We start from the raw sequence: 17,379 nt of genomic DNA, 5'->3' as shown, positions 1-17,379 counted from the left end.
GGTGAAATGATATGCCAAGAACACAAAAGTGACAGAACTGGGATCAGTTATCCTGGTATTTATCATTTCTAAATATTTGACATTTATAAGCAAGGACTTTAAAAATGTATCTCCTCCCTTTATTGTTTGTTAGCCTATGCAAATTTCATGTCCTTCCTCAATCTACATTACTATTTACAATTAACTCTTACAAGTAATCTCCAGTGTCAGAGGAGAATTACGTTCTGTATGACCACCAGGGCTTTCTGCTAAGGCACATTTGGGTGGATGCAAACCACAAATCTCTTGGTTAGAATTGTAGAGCTTAATCATTCATGTCATCCAGAAACCAATATAAATTATGTTGGAGAAAATAGCTGTACTTTGTAGTTTAGCTTTTTTATTATCCTTATGATTCTGCACATCTGGTACCATTGGCCACTGTATATAATTTTGGTTTTAGTTTTTCAGAAGTCTCCTTTAATGGATTCTTTTTCTAGTCCTTTAGATCTAGAGAAGAGCTTTCATTTTTCATTTGCTTTTTTAAAATTTAGAATCTTCTTGTTCCCATGCCTCAAAATGTATGGATCATGGAATTTTAAAGGAAAGCAGATGTTCTTAAAAATTACTGTTTTGGAAATCCTAAGTCTCTGTAAAATTTCATTAAAATTAATAACTTTTTAATTGATTAAACATAATGACATTTACTAATACAAAAATTACTGTTTTAACTATGTGTACATGTGTGTCAACTCCTGACTCACAGCAGCTCTATGAACAATGGCTGTGAACTTTGCCCCATCCTGAGTCAACCTCACCACCTCCAACACATCTGACCCCACTCCCGTAGTAATTGTGTCAATCCATTTCATCTAGGGTCTTCTCTTGCACCTACTTTCCATTCTTCCAAAGATGATGTCCTTCTCCAAGGACTGGCCTCTCCTGACAATATGTCCAAAGCACATGGGTCAAGGTTTTAAAATCCTTGCCTCCAAGAAGCAACCTGGTTTCATCCTCTTTACGGCAGACTTGTTTGTTCTCTTGGGAGTCTACCAAAATAGATTCAGTACTCTTCCCCAGCATCACAACTAAAAAGCATTGATCGTTCTATCATCCTTAGTAACTGTTAAGCTTCCAAATGCACAGCAAACAATGAGAAGGCCACGGCTTGGTGCAAGCACACCATAGCCTTTACACTGACATCATTGCTCTTCAGCATTCTGGAAAGATCCTTGATGGCAGATTTTCACAATGCAACTCATCTTTTGATTTCCTGACTGGTGGTGTTATGCAGCATATAACACATACACCACATACATACTCAGGTAGCAAAACCTGAGAAAGCAGGAACTTAATGGTACAATGAAAACCTGGCAGAGAAAGAACACTCACATATTGTCCACCAAGAGAGCAACAGAAAAGTCGTAATGTTGTACCTTGTTAAAGTAGAAAGCTTATGAGACCCATAAAAGCAAGGCAATTCCCTCAAGTTCCTGATCTTACGGGTTTCATTACATGCACATATACATGCATCCTAACTTGTATTCTTTTCCCATCCTGTCATTCTTTCACAGATTAGGTTATAGAATACAGTTCTCAACATCTCTTATAAACACATCTGCCGTTGCTTTATTTATGAACAAAGATTTCAATACAGTGGCTTTGGTCAACTATTTTGTTTTAAATATTGTGTACTAACCACATTCAAACTGCTGTTAGAAGTAGAGTCCACAGGGTGGCACTACATACTTTTAACATTATAGCTATTTCTAGAAAAGAGAGAAGTGCCTCTGACATTCACAAAGATTAAAAACTTAAGTTCATATGAAAGACAACCAATTGCTCTCCAGAGGGAATGCTGCCAGCCAGAACACATTTGAGACTCTAATGGCATACTTTAAAAAGTAACCCTAAATGACAAGTAGACCTTACAGATTGCCAATGGAGGAGCACATTTCTTCTAGGTGTAAATTTGCATCTGTTCCTTTGGCCATACATTACTAGCGGATGATTACCTTAAATACAGGGAGCTCTGGTGGCCTAGTGGGTAAAGAGTTGCACTGCCAACCCAAAGGCAAAGCAGTTCAAATCCACCAGATGCTTCAAGGGAGGAGGAAAGGCAACCTCCTCCAACGTGACTCACAGCCTATGAAAACCCACTAGAGGATAAGTGGTAAGTCAGTTCTGACTCCACAGCAATGCCTGCCCATCCTAAACATTAGTTCTTTACACACACACACACTCTCTCTCTCTCTCTCTCTTCCCTTACGTAGGTAGCTAATCCAACTTTGCCTTTTTCTCTTTCATGCATACAAACACATACATACCAATGAAGTGCATCATTAGGTGACTTCTTTTTTTACTCATGATCATAGTTCTCTACTAACAAATATTTATATTATAGGATATTTAACTGTCTTCACATTTTTCTTTTTTTTTTTTTTGTCTTCACATTTTTCTAAGTTCCAAATTTTCAATAGTCTGAGTATCTCATAAACAAGAACAAAAACTTGGTCCGTTAAAGTTTCAACTCAAACAATAAAAATCCTGAAACTTCTTACAAAAAGGTCTATTCTGATTCCACTTTTCAATCTTACATCAATTTATAATAGGATTGAAAACACATCCATTATAATCTTTTACATTCAGGAACGTCAAAGGAAAACAAGGGATAGATCTTGAATAGATTTTTTTTTTCTGCAAATAAGCGACAGAACTGAAGGGGAGAAAGAAAATAAACTGAGCAGTTCTAGAGGTTTAAGATTCCCCCCCCCATTATTTTATTTATAGCTCTTTTAAACTAAAAATCTCTAGGAGATGATTTAATAAAATGTGCTGATCCTTGAGTATTTCACAGCACAGCAACAAATTCAATGTGATCTATTCACTTCATTCAGAAACATTTTTTCCTGCAGATACAGGAATTTTTCCCACGACAGTAAGTGTATGAGTCTTGCATTCTGATTAAGCAAACCATAACAGCACCTTCTAAACCTATAGTCCACTGGTTAACGAGATCACTGAAAATCAAAAGCACACAGTACACTAGAGAGTGTAAATGACCACGCCTCAAAAATACATTGTTGTTGCTGCTGCTGTGGATAGTACGAATGTTTTATATCAAACATTCAATTAGCGCATATAATTACACACCATTTCTCACATGCTTATTTCCAGAAGTAGTAGTTACAGTCCTGCTAAATGCAATTTTTCTAAGAATTTGAAAGGGAATTTAAATTTTAAAACTGATTCACAAAACTGCTAACTCATACTTGTCTCTGGCTAATTCTGCGATGTGGACAGTGCTAACAGGCACAATGGGGCAAATGTACCGCAAGCCCGTTCACAAAGTGTAAGGGAGAAGATTATGTGCAGATTGATGAGCCCAGTGCTTAAGGATGAATTAAAAAATAATGTTTTAGTGGCAATAACTTACCTTCATTCCTTGCTCTCCAATTCACAAACCAAATAATCTATAGACTAGACTCAGAAACTGTTTTATTAAATTGAACACAAAACGCCTGTTATAATAACATCAAGCCTTTATCAGAAATCAGTACAGAAGGGAGGATGCACAGCCAAAATAAGCCATCAACATAAGCAGTAGAAATTTTCAGTAACTTTCAGATTTTTATATTCAATATACTAAAAAAATAAAACCGAAAAAAGCAGTTTCACAATTCACAGTTGATTGGTTTTAATCCCACGATACTTTTTATCATTTCTGTAGATCCAGAACACAACAGATTTCTAAAGTGATGATTGACATTTCTCCCCCAAGGACATATAGATCTTCACCTCTCAGAGACAATAAGAGAACATTTTAGGAAATCACCAATTTCATACAGCCATGGACTGGCTTTATTTTTTTCTTTTTTTCTTTTTTAAAAAAAAAGCCATATTCTTCACTAGAGAAGAAGTTCTAATGAAACAGCATTTTTGAAAGTTTGCCACGCCTTTAAATAAAGAATTCTAAAATCTCTCTGGGTTCTTCCACTACTTTATTCTCCATTTGAAAGCAACAACTGCATGAGGAGAATGCAGTCTTGGCAGGGAAAGCAACATCCATTTTACTTCTGGATCTAGAATAGATATCCAGGAGAGGCAATGTATTGTTCTAGCAGGCAATAGAAATCTTTAGAGTTGAGTCTGACAAACTCTAGTAAGGCATTTCAAACAGATGGCACCACATTCAGCCTAAACTGTTATGCTCAAAGATACCACCAGGTATACACCAAGGAATGCAGAATCAACATTCAATTGTTACAAAATGACACATTCATTTACAAAACTACAAAAGGGTACCCAAGAATCAGGAGAAGGAAAAACAATCATCCGCTACTCTAGAAGAAATTTTTCTTTCTATAAAGGTCAGATTCTGAGAACAGAAATAAACTGCTTTATTATGTGCCTTGCCCTAGAATACTAACACTTACCATAATAACACACAGTATTATTTTTTTCCTTAAAAAAATACATTGTGTAGAATACATGTTTAATTGGTGATAACCAATACAATATATCTTTCCACTAGTGAGGGGGTCACTGAAGCACTTAGATGCAAAGTAAATCATGAAGGTCATTTAAGTGCAAAAGGAAATCTGAACAAACCTGGATTATTAGTTAGTATTCAACAGTGCAATGAGAGTTTCAGCAATTGCATTGGACCTAATTAGAAATTATTACCAGGGGGGAAAAATCTTTCATTTCAAAGAGTCATGAAATGTCAAAAAAGGAAAAGTCTAATTACTAAAAATACACTTTTCTTTTTCTTCTGGAAGGTCAAAGGAAATGTCCAGTGATTTTTGGAATGTAAACCAACAGGTAACTGAAGAATTTCAATTCTCACTTAGCTACTGGATCATCAAGTCATATAAATTCATTAGACTTTACCCACAAAAAGTGATGATAAAAATAAAGGCATATGGGAGGGAGGAAGAATTACATGAATGAGCAAACAATAATTTAAAAATAAAGAAATAAAGTCAAAATAAAGGCATATTTTTGGAAAGAAAAAAAAACAACCAAAAAACAAAACAAAACGCAAATACTCTAGACACTACTAAATTTACCAATGGGATCCAAGCTCACAGCTTCAACATTGTACAATATAACCATTTTCAATCCTAATCATTAAATCAAGGGGTAAAATCAAATGGATAATAAAAATTACCATGGAAATTAATATATATATATATATATATATGAAATTAATAGTTTTGTGTTTCTGAATTACATGTTCTCCAAGAGTTTTTCAGTTATCACTGAAGGGTTTTACTGTTTCCTCTACTCCCCTAAAGTCTGGGAAAATGCTACTGTTATATGCCATTGAGTCGGAACCTACTCATAGCAGACCCTCTAGTGGGATTTCAATTGTGCAGGAGAGACTGCCCATCATTTTCCCTCAGAGCAGCGGGTGGATTCAAATCTCCTGCCTTTAGGTTGGTATCCACTAGGCCACAAGACTCACAGGTGGACTAGCTGAGAAATGAAATGGCCTAAAGAACAAGTGATAGCAGAAAGAAGGCAATAGTTGATTAGAATAAGACCTAATCTTTTACTCAACACCAATCAGTAATTTTAACCTTTAAAAAAAAAAAAACTGCAGAGTTCAGCAAAACTATATTTTATAAAAAATAAAACATTCTTATAATAAAATTTTTCAACTTATGACAATTAAGCATTTAAAATTACCAGACAAGAACAGATTGAAAGGGAGTTGTCTTCTCACTAAGCACATGCAAAAACATAAACTGCAAGATTCCTGTACACATAAGAAAACTAAAGGTTATGCTAATAGCTATTATCATTCTGCTTTCAAAACAGTCTTAATATTTAAACAAATGCTAAACTCTCAATAATGACTCCAGGCTGAAGTATTTCAGGGAGTTGTATTGTCTGTAATTTACATTCATACTTGAAAAAAAAAAAGTAAAACACCAAAATTCAAAGGATTGATGGATCAATACAGGGATGGCGAGATAAGTAAAGGAAATGGTAATGGTAGATACTTAAAGTGGGGTATACTGTAAAATTTTTTTCAATGATGCAGTATGTGCTGAATTTTTCATAATAAATACTAACATTTCTATAGTAAAATTAATTTAGCAATGTGCTTTAAGTGAAAAGTACTCAATCTAAAATTGAAGTAAGGAAAATTCTCCTCTAAAGAGTGTCATTTCAGAAATGCCACATTTTATTCCTTCTAGACTCATGGGACATATATTACCCAGCCCCTTTTTAGCCAATCAGGTTTCATTGCAAGCTGCTGTCCCACTTCTGGTAATGCTACCACTTCATAGGGACCTGGACAATTGTACCCAGCTGAGAAGATGGGCCTTGGCCCACCAACACTAACATGAAAATCTACTGTGGACCTATGTGTCCCATAGAAATTGTATCAAAATCTATATTATCTCAATTTTCCCCTTAATTTAGCATGCCTTCCATAACTGAAAGCACACGCATTTTAAAAAAAAGAACAATTCTATTATACACTGTTAAATAAAATTAGCATAATTAGACTGCTATACAAGATTGTTTGTTCACACATTTTACTTCCAAATACCTATGTTCTCTATAGAACAGATATATATATATTTTTTTTAAATCACTGGAATAGTTCTTCCAAACATCAGCCTCAAGCTCTCCCCAATCCCCTATTACTCATTAAATGTTAGTATAACACAGAGCAAGGCAAAAAAATAATCTATACATGTTGTCTGAGACAACAAGGGTATGGTTCGTGATCAATAACACTAGCACTTTTATTCAACATCAAACTGAGGCTACATTTAAAGAAACCATATGGTGCTTGAACACAACATTCACACAGATCTTTGTTGTTCTAAGGTCTTGTTTTATAAGTCGTGACTAGTAGCAATAGTTCTGTACTCTCTCTGTGAAATCCTAAGACTCGCTAAAGGCACTCATATTCTTGGCTTAACGGAGACAGGGTCACATGGGACCATAAGCAAGTACTTTTTTTGGTATCTACCCAGAAAAGGAGTTCACAAATGATCCTCCCATTCACAATGGGCAGAAAAAGTCAAACGGCTATCAGTAGAAATGTCTTATGAGAAGCTCTTTATACAGCTATTTGTTCATTCAGCTAAATGGATAGTAACAGCACATATGGGAGGGATTCCCCCAACAAAACACAACACGCTTTATTACACAGGAAACTCCTTTGAATGATGATTTTGGCTGGTGAAAAAAAGATAAAGTCGGGGTTTTTTTAAAAAAAAAAAGTTATAAAGCCTACATTGAACTTTTTCCTACAATGACAGAACATTTCTCATGTTTAAAGACACTCTGTTGTCCTTCATACATACCTCATCCTAGGTACTTCCCACTTAAGTTCTTACATAGAGGAAACAAACTAGGTTAGGGTTTGAGGCTGCTACTCTTGGGCTTCTCTGTAGAGAATAGTATGCCAAACATACGATGGTTAAATGTTTCCTCTTACATAAAACAAGATTCATCTTCCATAGGTTGGACAATTCTCACACTGCCATTGCTCCTGTTGTTGGTTGTTGATGGGTGCCATCAAGTCAGAACCAACCATAGGTGACCTTCCAGCAGGTTTTCAGAAATAGTAAATTGCCCTAGAGGAGATTGCCCATCCTTCTCCCCTCGGAGCATCTGGTGGATTCAAACCACATGCCTCTCAGATTGAACCACGGCTTCTTATCACTAGGCCACCAGAACTCCTGCCATTGGTCCTAGTCTTAGCCAATTCATGAGCAAAAGAATTATAATTTCCACCATTATCCCTTAGAATCTATCTACACAGGGAGCTTTAACTAGCTATTATTCCCTTTATCCTTGTTCAAAACTGTATGCAATTATCTATAAACAAGCATACTAGCTCTGTAAGACAGCTTTGTAAAAAATGAAGGGGATGGTATCATGCTTCCCTTTAGCTGCTGAAGTCAAAGGGACAGAAGAATGATCTCAGTCATTATTCTTCATTGAGAGTTTCAGAAGTTCTAAGTAGTTTTCTAAATTTACTAAGAAGGGAGACTAATTAGGAAGAGTTGGAAGGGTAATACTTTTTCAAAATTAATGGTATAAAAAAGGATTCACCCTACAGAATTCAGTGCAGTAAGAGACAAGCAGACAAATGTAATAAAGAACATGCACATATTTTCAAGTTTCAGTACACAATACACAAAGACAAGACAAAGCATTTTCTGTTCAGTATAAAGTAAAAAAGATTACATGGCACTCTCAAGTTTGTAAATTTAGATAAAAGAACATTTCAAAGGTATATGTAATTTAATTCTTCAGTTTGTGCACTATGCCACTGAGTTAGAACCGATTCATAGTTAACTCTCAAGCAGGTTTTCAGAGATGGTAAATACACAAGCAGAAGACTCCATTTTTTCTCTCTTGTAGCAGGTGGTGGATTCAAACTGCCTGCTGTTGGGTTGGCTACTTAGCTCCAACTAGGCCCCAGAGCTCCCTATTCTTCAACTGGAACATGGCACTTTCTCCCTTCTAACTTCTTTTCCTCTGGACCTTAAAAGAGTTTCTGTTATCTTCCAACATTAACTTTGAACTTACACAAAGACAGTCACAGACAAAAGAAATTTGGATGCCACAAGCTCTTTTGCACATAGTTGCTGAAATCAACTTGTTTTTCCTAATGGTTTTCAGCTGTTTTGGTCTCTGTCTATCCTTGTATACAGCATCCGAAAAAAAGCATGAACATGATGTCCAGGTAACACAGCAAATGTTCAAATACATTGCAGAGCAGGGCTGGACTTCACAAAATGAAATCAACGGAGATCACGGATCACTGACTACAGTAGTAACAACAGTCTGCTTCAAAGGGGGGAAAAACACTGCCTGTAAGGAATGCAGAGATGTATTTATTTGACCATTTTCTGCTTTTCAATCTCTTTCACCCTCTGTTTAAGCTACAGAACACAGGAGAATATTTCACAGTACCAAGCCCAAAACACAACCCGTTGTCATAATGATCCATGATTTTTGAGGGGGTAGAGAGGGAAGAGTGTGCATGTAACTTCTACAGATGGTCATGGAAGTCATTAACCTACTTTCCAGAGTTTGAAAATGAAGGAGCAAACTGAGTTACTGTAGGCAATATGGTATCTAAAGTGTCATATAAAACAAACACATCACCTCCTTTTTATAGTGCAAAGAAAATACAGCAAGTAAGAAATAACACTATAAATCTAACTTCTTTCTTTAAAAGAAAATGCACTTATGCAATTATAACATCCATTAAGGGCACTGGGAAACTGGAAACCTGAATACACAAGGCCTGGGGAAAAAACTCAAGCCTTTAATTCCCATGATTTATGTATGTACACAGTAAGATTATTAAGTGGAGAGAGTGGGGGAAACTATCCTTTTATTTGAAAAGAAAAACTGAAAGTGAATCAAATGCCATTTTTTCAAAATACAAGCTCATAGCCAATTTTTTTTCCTGTTATCAGGAAAAAGGGATTCAATGAAATTCTATGATGTGCGGAGGAAGAGCCAGAGATAGAATAAATGAGATTTTTAAATAATCATAGAACAACCAAGTGGCCAGCACTGTGATATTAAAGTTTACTAAAAAAATTAGAATTAGCAGCAAATTAGTAACCTATTGGTCAGTAAGATAAACCCTAAACTGTCTTAAAATAATCAGCTGTACTTTGTACATTACTGGGAGGGGGAATGATTATTATACTATGTTGCCCCAGGTTCAGACAGAGTATCAACAGAACTCTATTTCATTCTTTTTTCTCTGGAAAAAGAATATCTTTCCAACAGAAATTCTACTTTTTATAAAAACTACAAGTTCAATAGAGCGGCAGACCTTGATCTCTTTCTAGAGATTAATAGCAAAACTAATTTTCAAATATGGGTCTAGATTGTTAAAAAGCATTAGGTAAAAGGAATAGTGATTATAATTTTCCTCCTGTACATTGGTTTACTTACAGAACTTTCAGGAAAAATAGTTGTTTTCTTTTTGTTACTGAGTAATCAAATGTAAACTATAGTTAAAGATACTGATCAAGAGAAATTTCATAGTGAATGTAGCCTTTCAAAAGCATGCATAAGCACCAGTTTTACGATACAAAATAAAACAAAGTAATTAGATAAAATATATTTAGTAGAAGTCCACAGTCTCCATTATTTGTTCCATATGTACACTACAGCATCTTATATTAAAAGAACAAAAATAATAACACCTACTATCAGATACCAAGGTAATCTAGAATATATGTTCAGTCTTTGCAAGGAATTTTTTTAGGATTCATTTTATAAAGAATCAAAATGGACATTAACCAAAATTTATATATTTTTCTACTGGAAATGATGACATTAAAATGTTATTAACTTTTTAGTTCCTCTCAATTAACAAAATGATGAAACTGTCATGTTCTCAGAACAGCTAACCAACCAGTAGAAGAAATTATAAGGAAAACTTAAGAACTGTATTACTTCAAAATTCTGTCAAAATAAAATATCCAGAGATCTGAACCTGTAGCTGCGTGCATCATGAGTGTGTGTTACTACTTACGAAGTAGTAATTAAATTTCAACTGAAAAATTAAATACATCTGTATATTTTCTAAAACCAGACAAAATATATACTTTTAAAATGTCATATTCATCTTAAACTCATTAAGTATGATTCCTAAATGGGGCTTGGAAAACTCACAGCACAGCTGTAGCATGATGATTAGCTTGAGAGACAAGCTGATTTGGGGGGACAGAAAAGAATAAGGGTTAAAGGTAACATTTAAATGTATGAAATCAATACATGGAAACAAAGTTTTAGATATTTGGAAGAACATACACAAAGTGTTTCAATTCAAGAAAACCTGCATTTTGGTAACTGAGGAACTCGATAAAGGGAAGAATATCCTGGGAAAGACTGTTTGCAACAGACTGTCCGACCTACAATGGTTTACCCTTGGGGAACTCAAATCTCCGCTTTCAAGTTTTTACTGTGATGAGAAATAAAAACCTCAGTAATACTCTACTTACCAGCGCATAAAACTAAAAATACAACAGAATTTAAATGTATGTAGCCATAGCTCTAAGCAGTCAGGATACTAGCTGACCAGAACTTGGTCAAGCTAAAAAGAGATTTCTGATGGGATATTTAAATCACATGCTGATAAATAGCTTAACACAACCAACCCAAAAAAGCAGTTATGACCCAAGAAACACGTTCTTTTTCTCCCCCAGTTTCGACACCTCAATGTACCACTGCAGTTTACACATATTCACACTAAGCAGAGGAATGTATTCATATCAAAAGGACCACAAAGCAAGGCATGTTGACAGAGGGGAAATAACAGGCAGGACAAGTGCTCTAGCCACACATTTCAATCACTATACATATCCGAGGTTCTCCATCTCATTCCTGTACCGCTGTTCAGACACCTTGCTTTTATGCTGCTTGCTCTCTAAATGCTGCCGGAATTCCAACTCTTCGCCAGCCCCAACATTGCACATCGAACAGTAAAATTGGCCGCTGGGAGTGACACACATGGCCAGATCCCGTGGAATTCTCTGCCGGGACCGAGGATTGAAGTAAGGACCTGCTAAGGCAAGAATAAATGTTATGATATACACTCATATTAAAATACAAAGTAAATGGTGGCTAGCCAATTAATCACTATAATCTATAACTCTTATTTCTGGTGTATATTATATAATTTACAGATCCTTAGCTTGAAATGAATGAGAAGTTATGTGAAAGAATAAAATAAATCTTCTAGTCATTGTCAGAAAAGCTTCCAATTCAATCTCTAACTCTAAATGTCGATAATGCCACTGTTATAAAACAGGACTGACACTGGGATTGGGGGAGAACTAGGCAAAGAGGGGATAAATAATGTACACTGCATGAAAACAGATGAGGGAAAGAGCTGCATTTATGATTAGGTATTATTTGTATGACAACAGTGCAGAATAAGAGCTGCATAGACTGGGGTACGGGTGGGGAACTGTACAACAATGAAAGAATTTTTTTTTAAGAGAAAAGTGAACTGGTGGCAGCAGGAAGGAAAATGTGCAATAGTGAATGAATGGAAATCCAAGTTTTCGATAAACTTTCATTAAAATCTCAATTTTTAAAAAAGTAAATCCAACTTAAAAAGCACTTCTTTGTTTGTTTTAGGCATTGTACATGTCCTTCAATTACGGTTCAGAAATGTTTATTTCCAAGAATTTATCCTAAGGGAATACTAAGAATTTCAGAACAGTTAACTACAAGGATTTTTATTTCAGCAATAAGTATACAGTAGCCAAAAACTGTGGGCACAGGCAGGGAGAAAAATATATTACTATATAAAAATATGAACACTAAGGAAAACTATACAGTAAAAAAAGCAATGCCAATAGAAAATCCAATTACATGAAAATCTGAAAAAAATTATATAGAATGTTATTGAGAAAAATAAGTATATTCTAACATATAAAAACAATAATTTAAAAAGAGAGAGAGATTGGAAGGTCACAAATAAATCTATTAATGGAATTAGTGAGAACTTTCTTTTCTTTTTAATATATAAATGCTGGAAAATATTTTTTATAAAATGTTATTAAGTAAAATAAGTATATCTTAAAATATATTTTCAATAAATCTAGAGATTGAAAGGTTGGTTATATGTAGATTTATTCATGAAATCAGTGAGAACTTAATTTCTTTTTATATAAATGACTTCATAAGTTGAATCTTTAGCTCATTGATTTTCTGATTCTCTAAAACAATTCTTATTCAAGACTATAAATTTCTTCACATTCCTTTAACTGATCCTAAGCTCTGATTTTTCAATCACTATTAAAGTTTTAAGAATGTTTTCATTCACTTTGAGTTCTTGTATCCCATCTTGAGTTATTTATAAGGGTTTTCAAATTTCCAAGCATATTAATATCATTCCCATTTTCTGGTTTTATTATTAACACATCTCATTTAAATATACTCTATTTCTAGAACTAGCCTGCATGCTTCCATTTGTTTTTTAACCTCTGTTAAAATTCACTTTACATCCAGTAGAGTTTTTATTAAAGTTCTATCAATGCTTAAAGAAATATTTATGTTCTATTGGGTGTGAGTGTATGTATCTATGTATGTGAGTATGTGTGTGTATTCCTATATATTCATGTGTATATACGGAAATATAAAGGTGTGAGTCATTACAGAAGTGACTTGTGGCCTAAGCCATCATATCAAGGGTTGGTTGGGGAGAATGAGGTGCTGGCCAGGGTAGGTGGGAGTGGTAGGGGATACTGGTAGAGTGGGCAAGGGATGGACCAAGACACATGTGCCAAGGGGCAGAAGGACCAACATTGAATCTGCTGATTACTTCTGTAATGGAGATGTGTCTTTCATCAGCTCCTTTTGGTAAAATACTTGTCTGTTTGATATTGTTCTAAAGCTAAGCATCCAAATTAAGACAGACTAGAAAAAAGAATTAGCCATCCACTTCCAACATTGCAGAACTTTAAAAAGCCTATGTACAATAGAGCACAGTCAGAGTAGACTAGCAGATATGGCACTAGAGGCTGAGCTCTCAAACCTGGAAACACAAATGAGGAGGAATGGTTGAAAGTAGACACTAATGATGGAAAGTGGAATATAAGAAGCATGAATGTAGGAAAACTGCACATTATAAGTTAAATGCTTTAAGTTTTTATTTTAATAAATAATAATTAAATAAATAGTATTTTAACTTTAAGTTAAATACTGATATACTAGATATTGGTGAAGTGAGATGGACTAGCATGGGACATTTTTAATCAGACAACCATATGATCAACTACACATGAGATGAAAAGGTGAGAAAAGAACAGGGTCACTTTCATAGTTAAAAAGGTCATTTCTAGATCCATCTTGAAATACAATGTTATTAGCAACAGGGTAACATCCATACCTATACAAGGAAAACCTATTAATACCACTATCATTCAAATACATGCACCAACAACCAGAGCCAAAGAGGAGGACATAGATGATTTCTACCAACTTTTGCAGTCAGAAATCTATTGAATATGAAACCAAGATGTATTAATATTAGAAGGTGACTGGAATTCAAAAGCTGAGAACAGGGAAAAAGTATCAGTAGCCAGAAAACATGAACTTGGTAACAGAAATGAAGCTGTAGATAGAATTTTGTACAATCAATGATTTATTCACTGAAAATACTTTTTATAGAGGTAATGGTGATGGAGGAAGTTCAAGCTTCTCTGAAGGAAGTGGCAAAAACAGAGCCCAGGAACTGATGGAATACCAATTGACCTATTTCAATAAACAGATGCTACCCTGGACATGCTCACCAGGTTGTGTCAAGGAATCTGGAGGACAACCACCTGGCCCACTGACTAGAAGAGATCCATATTTATTCCCATTTCTAAAAGAGGTGACCTGACAGAGTGTGGAGATTAGCAAACAATATCACTAATATCACACACAAGCAAAATCCTGTTAAAGATTATCCAAAAACTACTGGAGCAGTACACTGACAGAGAACTTTATGAGAAAGCTGGGTTTAGAAGAGGTCATGGCATTAGAAACATTATCATCAATGTAGATGGATCTTAGCTGAAAGCAAAAAATACCAGAAGAATGCTTATCTGTGTTTCATTGACAATGCAAAGGCATTTGACCGTATGGATCACGACAAATTGTGGCTAACTGTGAATAGAAGAGGAATCCCAGAACACTTGACTGTGCTTATGAGAAAACTATACTTGGGACCAGGAAACAGTCCTCAGAACAGAGCAAGTAAACACTGCATAGTTCAAAATCAGGAAAGGAATGTGTCAGGGATGTGTCCTGTCTCCATACTTTTCAATATGCATGCTGAATGATCAGATCATTCAGGAGACTGGACTATATGAGGAAGAATGTGGCATCAGGTTTGAAGGCTTATTAACAGTCTTAATGCAGATGACACAATATTGCTTGCTGAAACTGAGGAGAACCTGAAGTGGTTTCTGCAGATCAAGGACTGTAGTCTTTAATATGGATTGAAGTTCAACATCAAGAAAACAACTGGCAGCACCATGATGGATGGAGAAGAGACTGAGGTTGTTAACAGTTTCAGCTTGCTTGGCTCCACAATCAACACTTGGGATCCAGCAGTCAAGAAATAAAAAGATGAATTGCATAAAGGAAATCTGCTGTCAGGGACCTCTCCAGAGTACTGAGAAGCAACGATGTCAGTTCAGAGACTAAGGTACATCTGATCCAGGCCATGGTCTTCACAATTAGTTGCTATGTATCAGAGAGCTGGATAATGACTAATGATGACAGAAGAAGAATTGATGCGCCTTTGAGCTGTGCTTGAAATGAGTCTTAAGCATACCATGGACTACAGAGAGAACAAACAAGTTGATCTTGGAGAGGGTGAAACAAAGCTGCTCCTTGGAGGCAAGGATTCTGAAGCTCTGTCTCATACACTTTGGGCATGTGGCCAGGAGGGACCAGTCCTTGGAGTAGGTCATCATGCTTGGAAGGGTGAAAGGACAGAGCAGGATAGAAAGATCCTAGATAAGACTGATTGACTGACACAGTAACTGGGGTGATGGGAGTAGGTATGTCAGAGATTTTGAGACTGGTTTAGGATAGGGCAAGATTCAGAGCTATTGTACACAGAGTCACTATAAGTTTCAGGCAACTTGAAGGCACATAACAAAAATAGTCATCATCTAAATATTTTCTATGTGTGTGTGTGTGTATACACATACACGCATGAATATATTTGTATGTATAGAGACACACATACTATGGTAGCTTATTAAAATGTTACCACTATTTTACTTAATTTATAATAATTGAGAGATGTCTTGAAATCTTCTAATATGACGATGATGGCTTTGTCAATATAATCCTACAATTATATTGACTTTTGCAGTATATGCTTCTAGACTTTTTTCAATTTAGTGTACACATTTTAAATTCTCCTATCCCTAATAATGCCTTTCTATCCTAAGGCTTTATTTAAATCTGATATTAATACAGTTCAAGTTCCTCCATTTAATCTGATTTCCTTTATCCATTCATAAAATTTCTGTCTTTAAAATCGGGACCTTAGGGAGCTCTGGTGGCCTAGTGGCAAGAAGCTGCACTGCAATCCCAGAGGTGTGCGGTTCAAATCCACAAGATGCTCTGCTGGAGAAGGAGGGGCAATCTCCTCCTGTACCAACCAGTCAGATCCCATTTGAAAGCACATACTAAAAAATTAAATACAGGTCCAGGCCTGCAGACGCCATGCTCACTACTCTCCACCACCATGCCGATGTTTGTGGTCAACACTAACGTGCCTCGCGCATCCGCGCCCGACGGGCTGCTCTCTGAGCTTACCCAGCAGCTGGCGCAGGCCACCGGCAAACCGTCCCAGTACATCGCAGTGCAAGTGGTCCCAGACCGGCTTATGGCTTTCGGTGGCTCAAGCGACCCTTGTGCGCTCTGCAGCCTGCACAGCATCGGCAAGATCGGCGGCGCGCAAAACCGGACCTAAACCAAACTGCTGTGCGGTCTGCTTTCCAAGCGGCTGCACATAAGCCCCGACAGAGTCTACATCAACTACTATGACATGAATGCGGCCAACGTGGGATGGAACAACTCCACTTTCGCCCGAGGGCCACACTCCCCTGCCTTGGTCTGTAGTGGCCCTGCCCTTCAGGCCCTAATCCAGCCCACCTCCCTGTCAGGAGAAATAAACGGTTTAGAGACACACAAAAAAATAGTAATAAAATAAATAAATAATTAAAAATTAAACATAACTATCTAATAAAATAAAATAAATTTGGGACCTTAATAAATAAACACTTAGAATTACTGACATCTGTTTTCTAAATTTTATCACATTTGTTTTCTATTTTTCCTCTTTTCTCATATCTTATCAAATAATTTTGGGAATTACTTTTCACAAGAATACCTCCTCAGCTACTTAACTGTTTTGGAGGTGGTGAAGGGTGAATTCTGCAGAACAAATTTCTCCATCCTACTAAAAGCCACCATAAAATGCAGAAAGAATTCCCTTGAACTAAGAGTTCTGGCTGAGGGTTAATATCAGAATCACTGAGGAAGCACTCTCAAAGTACACATACATCTGGATTCCACCCCAAATTTAATGATTCAAAATCTGAGGCACAGTTGAGGCATTCGTACTTTTTAAAAACTCCCTGATGTTAATTGAAAAATGGGCACACAATATGAAGAGACACTTCAAACAAGACATTCAAATGGCCAACAAATACATGAAGAAATGTTCAAAATCCCTAGCTCTAAGAGAGATGCAAATCAAAACAACTATAAGATATCATCTCACCCCAGTCAGAATAGAAAAAGTTAACAGAGCGGCAAACAACAAAAGCTGGCAAGGTTGTGGAGAAACTGGAACCTTTATTCACTGTTGGT

General features: G+C 36.0%; 1 protein-coding gene and 1 pseudogene across 2 annotated transcripts in view; one reads left to right on the top strand and one right to left on the bottom strand.

Annotated features, from left to right (window-relative positions):
* Positions 1-11,194: 11,194 nt before the first annotated feature.
* ZMAT3 (zinc finger, matrin-type 3) overlaps positions 11,195-17,379 on the bottom strand; it is an 83,204-nt gene continuing 77,019 nt past the window's right edge. The window contains exon 5 of one of the 2 annotated variants that reach the window (XM_006892180.1): positions 11,195-11,554. In XM_006892180.1, coding sequence (XP_006892242.1) covers positions 11,343-11,554 — 212 coding nt within the window. In that variant the 3' untranslated portion in view covers positions 11,195-11,342. The remainder of the gene's footprint in view (positions 11,555-17,379) is intronic. The other variant, XM_006892181.1, reaches the window with a different exon arrangement.
* LOC102856629 overlaps positions 16,250-17,379 on the top strand; it is a 1,944-nt pseudogene continuing 814 nt past the window's right edge.

This window comes from Elephantulus edwardii, unplaced genomic scaffold (genome assembly GCF_000299155.1).
Source record: "Elephantulus edwardii isolate Elephantulus edwardi_28Jun2011 unplaced genomic scaffold, EleEdw1.0 scaffold00112, whole genome shotgun sequence".
NCBI lineage: Eukaryota > Metazoa > Chordata > Mammalia > Macroscelidea > Macroscelididae > Elephantulus > Elephantulus edwardii.
The sequence above is the reverse complement of the archived record's forward strand: the minus strand, read 5'-3'. Positions and strand labels throughout refer to the sequence as shown.